Raw genomic sequence first — 10,021 nt, forward strand, 5'->3', positions numbered from 1 at the left:
TGGATTGGTGCTAGGGAGTCAATTCATTATTTTGAACACTGGTAACATTAAAGAATCAGGTACAAGTAGGAACTAATGAGAAAGATAAAGCCCTTGGAAGGGCTTTTCGGGCATGTCTAAAGTATGAAAGCGAAGTATTTATGGAGAATACAAATATGCTATAAACTGAAGCAAAGCTAATGAAAACAAAATGCAAGTCTCAAACAGAGGCAGGTCTGAATCCTGCTTCCGTCAAATTAATGGGTCAACCTATGCCTCGGTTCTCGCATATGGAAATGTGTGACTGGATTGTTTTGTTTTGTTTTGTTTTGTTTTGTTTTGTTTTGTTTTGTTTGGAGAGGGAGAGAGCAAGCTCGAGCAGGGGTAGAGCCGGGGAAAGGGAATGGAAAAATCCCACGCAGGCTTCAAACCCAGCGTGGAGTCTGATGCAGGGCTCAATCTCACAACCACGAGACCATGACCTGAACTGAAATCAAGAGTCAGGTGCTTAACCAACTGAGCCACCCAAGTGTCCCCTATGCCTGGGTTTTCTACATTTCATGATGAGAATGAAAAGAAACACACATAACACTTAGGACAGCACCTCTGGGCCATGCCTCTACCAACAATGTTTTCATTCTGGAGGATACATTTAATCTTTGTTTAAATTCAAGTCACTTCTGAAAAGATTATTTTAAGATTAAATTCAGTGCTTTTTTCAAGCATACGCAATTTCCATAAAATGTAACTTAGCTGGTAATGAGCCACCAATCACACTCATCTGAAAATCTTTTGCTCTTTAAAATATATGGAAGCTTTAAGATTTATTTCATATTCAAAGTTTTTATATGAGTAAAATAAGCTGCTATTTTTAAGCAGTAGTATTCTTTGCAACAAGTAATGAGTAATTTAAAAAAATTAATTTCTTTTGGAGATTATCCCAATTCGTAAACTAAACCTGTTAAGGATCACTACCAATGTGTGAAAAAGTTGACCACGTTAAATTCTTATGGGTGAATTACCAAAGCAGCCTACCTGGCTTTATTATTACTGAATTCTAAGCAATAAAGCTGACACTGAATCATAACGAAAAGCTGACCAAAACAACTTACTTCTGATCACCGTATGTATTTCATGTTATTTCCTCTTTCTAGAAGTCAGTATTATCACAGCAAAAACAGCAATTATTTACTGAAAATTAACTATGTGTGTCAGATACTGTTGCTAAAAATACATGTGAATGTATTAACTCATTTCATGAATGCCTAGAGAAATCCTAATAACATGTCATAAAATTCTTTTTTTCTAATTAACATGAATTTTCTAATTGAAAATAAAAGGCATCCTTAGGATAACTCAAGAAATTAAGATGAATTGCTGATACAATATTTTCAATTAAAAACTGAAGCACTTGGATACTACGGATATGAGTACATCATTTAAATGAAATAAGAAACTCAATTTATATTAGTAGTCCAAAAGAACAAATAAAATCCATTTTCCCACAAAAAGCACATCCCCTTTGACTTACTTAAGTGAAAAACAAAGGATTTACTTACAGGGAAAAAAAAAACACTTTAAAGCCATAATCTTAATCTTTTTCCATATCAATTTAATATCTTCAAATTAAATAATCTTAATTCTGTATTTACTACAATTCCTCCAAGCACACACTTTGGAAAGTAAATCCTTTCCAAGGCAGGAGGTTATATGCATCACAGCAGAGCAGAAACACCAGTACCTGAGGAAGAAAGCTAAGGTTTTAGTTTTAACAACCTCTAACTTATACCTGCAAACTTGGGCAGGTCATTAAACTTCTCCAAGCCCAAATGTCTTCATCTACTTAGTGACAGAATTGGACCTAAAGATCCTGACTGCAAGGTTGTGAGTGGATCTGTATGTTAGAGGGAAGACAAGGGTCTGACTTCCCAAAGGGAAGAATTCCCAGTATTTGTTACCTCACCAGAAACCTTGTACTCTGGAACTGGACTCAAGTCCTAGTTCGACCAGTTACTAACAATGTGACCTCAGAGCTCTAAGTCTAAATTTCTCACCTGAAAAATGGGGCTAATAACTGTACCAAACTCATAAGGTTGTCTGAGAATTAAGTCAGACAATACTCATCAAGGGCTTAGTACCACAGCTGCCACTGGCCAATTAAAATTAGTTATACTAAGTATAATGATCTCTAAGGTATCTTCTAATACTTGCCAAATATTCTGTCACACTATCTCAGCACAAACATTATCATCATCATCAAAGAGAAAAAAAAATGGTATTTTGGTTTAAAAATATTGCTAAAATTATAGGCCTATTCTTCTAAATGTTCTTCCTCAACAAAGCAAGCACCTATATATAATACTGCATATATATACACACTGTATATAACAGACATAGATGTCTACATATGTATTATTTTCCTCTTTCAATTTATTGACAGACTGCTGGAGGATGGAAGGCAGGAAAGAAGGTCCAGATGCTTTTATTAATTCCCAAATGACTTCTTAATTTAGCACAAGTTCTGGAAGAAACAGCTTCTGTCATTAAAAATTAGATTGCTATTTCAACAGTGTATAATGAATTAAAGTGTTATAAATTCCAACAATTAATTCACTTCCTTAAAAACCATAAACATTTAAAACATATTAAACACATTTTATCCATATACAGTATTAGTGCATTTAATAAAATTTTTTACCAATTGTGTTTCTTCTATTTAGAATGGAAGAATGATCGCCAGCTTCATCTCCTCAGGGCAAATCCTGGCACCAAGTTCTAAGAATGGCGTTATGAAAATGGACTGAGCTATGAAAACGGACTGAAGAGATGGCTCGCAGCCTGTTGTGAGCCGCTAAATGATTACCCTGAGGGCTGTGGGGAGAAGGGAGGGGGGTAAGGAAATGTTTCAAGGAGAAGAAAAATATGTTAGATTTTAAATGCTGAGTAGGAATCCAATAGGTGGACAAGGCAGGGCATTTAACAGGACAGTCAGGAAAAATGGTTTGGCACAAATGAAACTAACAAAGGACAGAGTGACAGAAAATCAGGCTGGAGAAGCAAATATGTGACAGATTATTAAAAGCTTCATTTAACATGGAAAATACTGCTTGTAGTTTATCCTGAAGAGATGGTCAGATCTGCATTTTAGCAAGTGCAGGTAACTGTGATGTAGTCATTAGAAAAAAATGACTCCCAAGGCAATAAGGACTTTAGAGAGAAGAGACTAGAGGCAATTGGTTAAGAGTTATTGCAACAGTCTAGCCAAGAGGTTATAAAGGTATCGCCTAATGTCAAGGTCATACTTTGAGACCGGAAGGGATGGAGGCATACATATACACACACACGAAAAACATTCAGAATAGTGTCATCGATATTTATACATACATACACGTTCTGTATGTATGACATACACACTTATACATAATATACAATATTCTACTTATTCCTCACAGCATCCCTTTGAATGGATTTTTTTTTTTTACAGAAAAAGAAACAGGCTCAAAGAGAATAATTAATTTTGTTCAGGCCAAATGGTCAATAAATAACAGCTAAGATTCTAACCCTGGTGCATCTGATTCTGTCACCTGACTCCACTACATCCGAGAATCACTTCAAAGGGAAAACTGACTGGGAGGGGTAGAGGCAGGATTCAGATAAAGGGTAGGTCAAGATAGAGGCTCTCTAGGGCAGGTCTCACTCAACGACCTATGAGTGAGTGAACATTCTAAACAGAGTACTGTTTAATCTCTGAACCCTTGTCTTACTTCCAGAAAGTCAAAACTAAAGTTTCTCTAACGCACGGCTACTGAAATGAGCATTCACTATAGCTTTGTGTTTTATTCTTTTCTCCTATATTCTCTTTGCTAACATCATTTCCTCCTCTATTCACCTGCTATGTGGAATTTAAAATACTTACTCAGCCTATAGAACTTGGCGGGGGGGGGGGGGAGCATATAAGTAAAAATAAACAGAATCTTGATTTTTTTTTATTGTGGTCTTATGCTTATGTGAAACTGTGGACATTTGATACTAAGGAATTATTGTTAGTTTTTTAAAGTCTGTAACAGTATTGTAACTAACTGCCCTTCATTGTTTAAAAAAACACACTGAGGGGCACCTGGGTGGCACAGCGGTTAAGCGCCTGCCTTCAGCTCAGGGCGTGATCCCGGCGTTATGGGATCGAGCCCCACATCAGGCTCCTCCGCTATGAGCCTGCTTCTTCCTCTCCCACTCCCCCTGCTTGTGTTCCCTCTCTCGCTGGCTGTCTCTATCTCTGTCAAATAAATAAATAAAATCTTTAAAAAAAAAAAAAAAACAAATATTTACAGATGAAAGTTTACAATGCCTGGAATTGGCTCAAAATAATACAAGAAGGGGAGAAGTAGATGTGGCAGGACTGACCCTTCTTGCTGACTCCTGGGCTAAATGACAGGAACTTTGAGGTTCATCACCTTTTTGCATCCACTTATTTTATTTGAAATTCTCCATTTGACAGCTTTCAAATTAATTCAAATACTATATAAATAAGAAAAAAACCCAAAAAAGTATGTATGTGTTATTTATATATATCAATCATTTTCTCATTAACAATCACTATAATTTTAAAGTTGGCTTCCCAAACATTTTGGTATTAACAACAACCAAAAAAATCAGATTTATATTTTAAGAAGCATTCTATAAGTGTAAATTCAATAAATAACCGAGAGGAAAAATTAGTCAGATGGTCAATCAAGCTACACAATCTTCCCACTCTTACTAAAACAGGCCACAAATTCAGTTCCATTTACTAATTCTACGGGACGCAAATGCACAACATGACATATTCAGAGATGCTACTCACTGCAGATTAAGGATTTTCAGAAAATGCTCAGAACTTAGCAACTGGCTTATTAATATTATATTTAACTACAAATCCTTAGAACAGAAATATAAAAAAATGTTTTCCAAGTTTCTTTTTCTTAATAATGTAAGTCTCCTTATTTTGCATATAGAAGAATATATGTCATCATTCAGTAAGCACTGAGGTGTATACTGATTGGATAAATAAACAGTCAGAGTCTTTAGAGAAAATGAATAGCAAAGCAGAAAGAGTAGATAGAGTGATTCCAGGCTTCCTCTGTTTCAAAAATAAAGGTGAAACAGTTAAGTACCTTGAGAGAATAACAAGACTAGAGAAACTGAGTTTTTAAAAAGTTTGGGGAATCCTGAGCATTTTATCTAAGTGGTTCAGAAAACCTTTCTAGTTCAGGTTTTACAAGTCACTTAATTCCTCTGGGCCTCAGTTTCAACATCTATAATGGGTGGTATTATCTCCCCTGCCTCTATCTGACAAAATCAAATGGCTTGTCCATCAGTGTAAAAATGTTGCATAGATTGCAAAGCACAATACAAACGTGTGCTCTCTGTAAAAATCTAAGAAGGAACACACAAAAGTGAAAATCACAAGATACTAAGGGGTCTGTCTTACCCCAGAACAGATCCTTATTTATCTGACAATAAAAGGGAAGAAAAGGGAAAGCATGTTTTTTTTCCTGAGGTATAGAGTTCAAATATAACCCTCTTCCTAGCAGGAAATTAATGCACTTTTACTTATTGTTTTCTGAATTTATTTTGGTTGTTTTTTTATATTTTACCCTGATCTGTCAACCAGGTGCTCCCAAACAAATACTCAATACTGCTATCTAGACACATCAAATTACAATTCACTTATTTAATTAGTTCTAAGCTATCATCTGTATGCTCTTTTAAGCTTCTAAGGTACTTCACATTCTTGCAGAGTTTCTTTATACCAGACTGTCGATTCATATATGTAGAATTCTATCGACTTCCGTTAATGCTTATGTTTACAAATACGTTTTTAACTACAAGACACGAATCCCCCGCAAACTTGAACTATTTCAAAATTTTCCATTCTTTTCCTCTGATCTAAGTAATCTCAGCTAACGGCTATAGCTATCTAATTTTCTTTTGTCGATATTCTGAGATATATCAAGATTACTTTTTTCACTTTTTCTAACCATGACTAGGTAGAATTTAAGCTTATGAAACTACCTCATTTAGTTGTAAGTTGAAAGGGAAAGCAGAAGGGAAAAAATAGAGATAGCAAGTTAATGCTAGCTGCTGGAAGTATATCCCTCTCTTCCTTCCATTAGTCCCCACAGTTCTTACTCAGAACACATTTCCATTACTACTGCTAGATGAATTTCAATACATCCTAACATTCTTCCACTGAACCCATCACCAAACACAGCCCAGTACCTACGGGGTTCCAGGCCCGGTGCTAAAGCTATAAAATGGGGGTCAGGATGACTTACGTATGCCCTGACTTCAAAGCACATGGGCACTAGGGGAAGAGAACTCACTGTCAACAAACATTTACAATACACTATGAATACCAAGACTAATAAATACCAAAAGACAGGCATGTACTCAGTACTCTGAAAGCATAAAAGAGAGGGGGAAAAAAAAGTACTACCTGGCAAAGCTAGGGAGAATAGTAAAGGAGGAATTAGCTAGCAAGGAGTTTTCAAAAACTCAGATATTTTGTTTTTAAAATATCCAAGTGTGTTTAAGTAATTAATTTAGTAACCAACTTACTATCCTTTAATGAACTACACCTTAACCAAAACTCTAAGACAAAGCTTTACACTTGAAAAAGTGCACTCCCTCAGAATATCCTGAAAGCTTTCCCTCATTACCTCAACACACGGTATCTCCATCCACGACTCAGCCTTCCTCCCCACTCTCCCAACTATTCTAATGCTCTGTCTTATTTGGCATGCATTAAAATTACAACACATATATGTGAAACATGCCTTCTAAATTTTGAGAACCTTATAAAAGATACAGGAAGGATTATAAGGCCTGCCTTCCAGACTCCATGAATACTTTCCTTCAACCCTCCACTGTGACTCGCAGAGTAGATGCTCAATGAATATTTGATTTAAAAATCTCTGGTGACACATAAAGAATTAGTTATTATACTAATATTAAGTATCTCGTAAAAACTCAATTAAAAACAATTCAGCATAACCTACACATGAAGCAGGGGAGTGTCGTGGTGAAGAGCATGGACATCAAAGACAAGCTGCCTGACTTTTCTCATCTGGTCCTGTCGCTTGATTAGCTGTGCCATCTTAAAGCAAGCTAATAACCTTTCAGTGTCTCAATCTTCTCAACTATAAAATGGGATAAAGCATTAGCTAACTCCTAAGTCACTGTCAGAGTAAATGAGTTGGTATAGTGCTTACAGCAGAACCTGACACGTGGTAAGCGATAAGCTCAAAAGTAAGAGTAGCAAGAGCGGTACCACCATCACCAGAAAATCTGGATACTTTTAACCAGAAATACAAATGACAATAACACCTTTCATCTGCTGTCTCCTTAATTACAAAGTTCCTCTACAGAAGATGTGGACAGGAATGGAAGGAGCAAGCGTGTGACGAGTTCCACTTTGGGCAGCCACATTCAGTTTTCAATCCTGGCTTGGCTCTGCCATTAATCATCTATACGACCACTGACAACTAAGTAATCAGAGGCAAGTTATTTTACCTCTCTGAGCCTCAATTTCCTAATCTGTAAGATGTGGTAATACCACCTATATCCCAGGAATGTCCTGAGGACCAAAGGGGTCAAAGTACCTAGAGCAACACAGTGTATGGCCCACTACCAAGCTAATATTTGTTCTTTCCCCTACCCCCCACATCTCACACGGAATATATAATTTAATTCTCATCCCACCATTAAGATGTTCATATTAGTTTAACCATGCTAAAAACAGTTGAAAACTGGCAGTCACGTGGTTTGCCCTAATACTCTATCCACTTTTACAAATGGAAAAAATAAGCTCCGAGAGGTTAAACGGTTTACTTCAAGGTCACATGCGCAGTAAGTAATGGAGCTAAAACTTTAAAACTGATTAATAATTTTTTATATCACTAGGTAACTAATTGGTTCAGTCAGTCCTGCTCAGGAAAGAAAAAAGGTGAACTAACTACAATACAAGCAAAACTACGGTCACCTACAAGTTTTTGCTCTGCCTTATTAAAAATTGAGATTTCTAAGAAATCTTCCATTGTAAAAATTATTTGTGGGACGTCTGTGTATGTGTTGTGGGGAACTGAGGGTTTAGAGACAATTAGAAGAAAAAAATACTAAAGGGAGCATATGCATAACTATACTAATTCAAAAAGTACAAGTGTATCCAATTAGAAAACCCACAAGTAGCCAAACAGCAAATATCCATCCCAGGAAAAGGTAAGAGGTATTCAATACCACAGTTGAATTGTTTGTCAAACACATAGGGAGAAGTTACATTCAAGTGTCCGCTTTGGTTAATAAACATATGGACTAATATCTAAATTTACTGTTATAAATATATATAATAAGAAATACACTATTGTAGTGAAATTGTAGAACTGCTAAACTAACTTCTGTAAATTCCACAACGGCTTTAGGATTAGATCACATAAACCATAGTTGGGATTCAATGTCTGTCCAAACAAGAAAAGTTCCATCAAAATGCACAGGACTAGTAAATAAATAACAAATGTTAACAGAACAAGGCCCCATAAAACTGGTGGAATATTTAACAGTATCAAATATTTACTATGATCGGTCTACACATCTATTCTGCCTCTTTCCTCCTTGATCTGTCATTCACCGTTTTAAAAAACCGTATGAACAACAAAATAAGAAGGAGGTTAATGAACAGAAACTGGGTCTTTCAATCGATTTACAATAGAAGTTTTGTTTTAATTCGCTTATCGGTCTCCTCCAATTATGTAATCATTCCACGGCAAAAGATTACACGGCTTTTTTTCCTCAAGGAAGGAGTTGGAGGGGGAAACACCGTGGAGTGTGAAACAGGTAGCCTCGGAATATGCTGTATTTCCACGAAACTAAATTGCTTCTTAGGGGTCAGTATGAACTCAGCATTCTGAATTTTCAAGACCTTACCCTTTAGCCATTATAGATTTGTTTTCTTAATCCCATAACAACTAGCAACTCTTCACGTAATGCGGATTCCACCTAACATCATCACTTCTGGAGTCCGTAAGAGCTTGCTGGTCCCCGGGCGGTCGGAGAGAGTTGTCAACGCTGGAAGGGCAGTGTAATTACAATTACGTCGGTGCAGCTCGTCTCAACTCCCCCGAAACAAGAGTCTGGCCGAAATGCGCCGCCACCTAAGGCGCGACTCCGGGCGCTTGCTCTGGCCCCCCAAGTTTCGCCGAAACCTGCCGAGGGTGACCTCTACGCCTCGGCATGGAACCTCGCTTGTCCTTTACTAAGACCGCAGATCCATGCCTACTGCTTCACCCCACTCCAGGTCCCGCGCAGAGCCGGGCTCCACACTTGTTCGGGAACTCTCTTAGAACCACCCCCCAACTCCGCAACCTCGGCCCCCCCCCCCCGCCCCGCTCCGAGCTGCGCGCGCCCCGCCGACAGGTAACCGGGATTCGGGTTCACAGCCGCGGGCGCTCGGGACCGCGCAGTTAATGAGTAACGCGCCCGCGTCCGGGGGACGGGGGAGGAGCCGCCGCCGCCGCCGCCGCCGCCGCCCGACGCCCCAGCGGCCCCAGACACCCCGAGGCGCCGAGCCCTCCCGCCGCCGCCGCCTCCTCCTCCAGGGGTCCTAAAGCCCGCGTGCCGAGCCGGGAGCCGGGGGAGCGCGCTTGCCGGACCGGGGCTGCTGGGCCGGGTCCCCACGCGCTGCGCCCGCACCTGCACCTGCCACGGCTGCCCCTCCAGGCCGGCTCGCGGGAGGGAGGCGGGCGCGCGAGCGCCGAGGGGGGCGGTGCTCCGCGCCTGGGGCCTCTCCCTCCCGCGGCTGCACTCACCTGACGAAATCACCGCGGTCACTGTCCGCGCTCAGGGGCGCTCTTAGCGCTGGACGGAGCGCGCCCAGAAGCAGCGAGAGGAGAAAGAAGACGGCCGGCCGACGCCGCTACACTCAGCCGCAGTGGGCGAACTGCGCTGGGAGCCGCCGAGGGAGCGCGGGACTGCGCCTGCGCGGGGAGCGGGGCAGAGAGCCGGGAGCGGC

General features: G+C 39.8%; 1 protein-coding gene across 4 annotated transcripts in view; it reads right to left on the reverse strand.

Annotated features, from left to right (window-relative positions):
- Window positions 1-10,021, reverse strand: part of RAB3IP (RAB3A interacting protein) — a 132,456-nt gene that overhangs the window by 32,458 nt on the left and 89,977 nt on the right. Inside the window, exon 1 of one of the 4 annotated variants that reach the window (XM_045789596.2) lies at window positions 9,819-10,015. The exons of 1 other annotated variant lie outside the window; for it this stretch is intronic. Coding sequence is in view for 1 of the 3 variants with exons in the window: in XM_045789595.2 (XP_045645551.2) it covers window positions 8,938-8,948 (11 nt within the window). In the remaining 2 variants the exon portion in view is untranslated. Of the gene's footprint in view, window positions 1-2,677; window positions 4,208-8,937; window positions 9,387-9,818; window positions 10,016-10,021 lie in introns of those variants that run through there. 2 more of the 4 variants (XM_045789595.2, XM_045789597.2) reach the window with 2 other exon arrangements.

Source organism: Ursus americanus, chromosome 17 (genome assembly GCF_024610735.1).
Source record: "Ursus americanus isolate L20-20 chromosome 17, mUrsAme1.1.p, whole genome shotgun sequence".
NCBI classification, from domain to species: Eukaryota; Metazoa; Chordata; class Mammalia; order Carnivora; family Ursidae; genus Ursus; species Ursus americanus.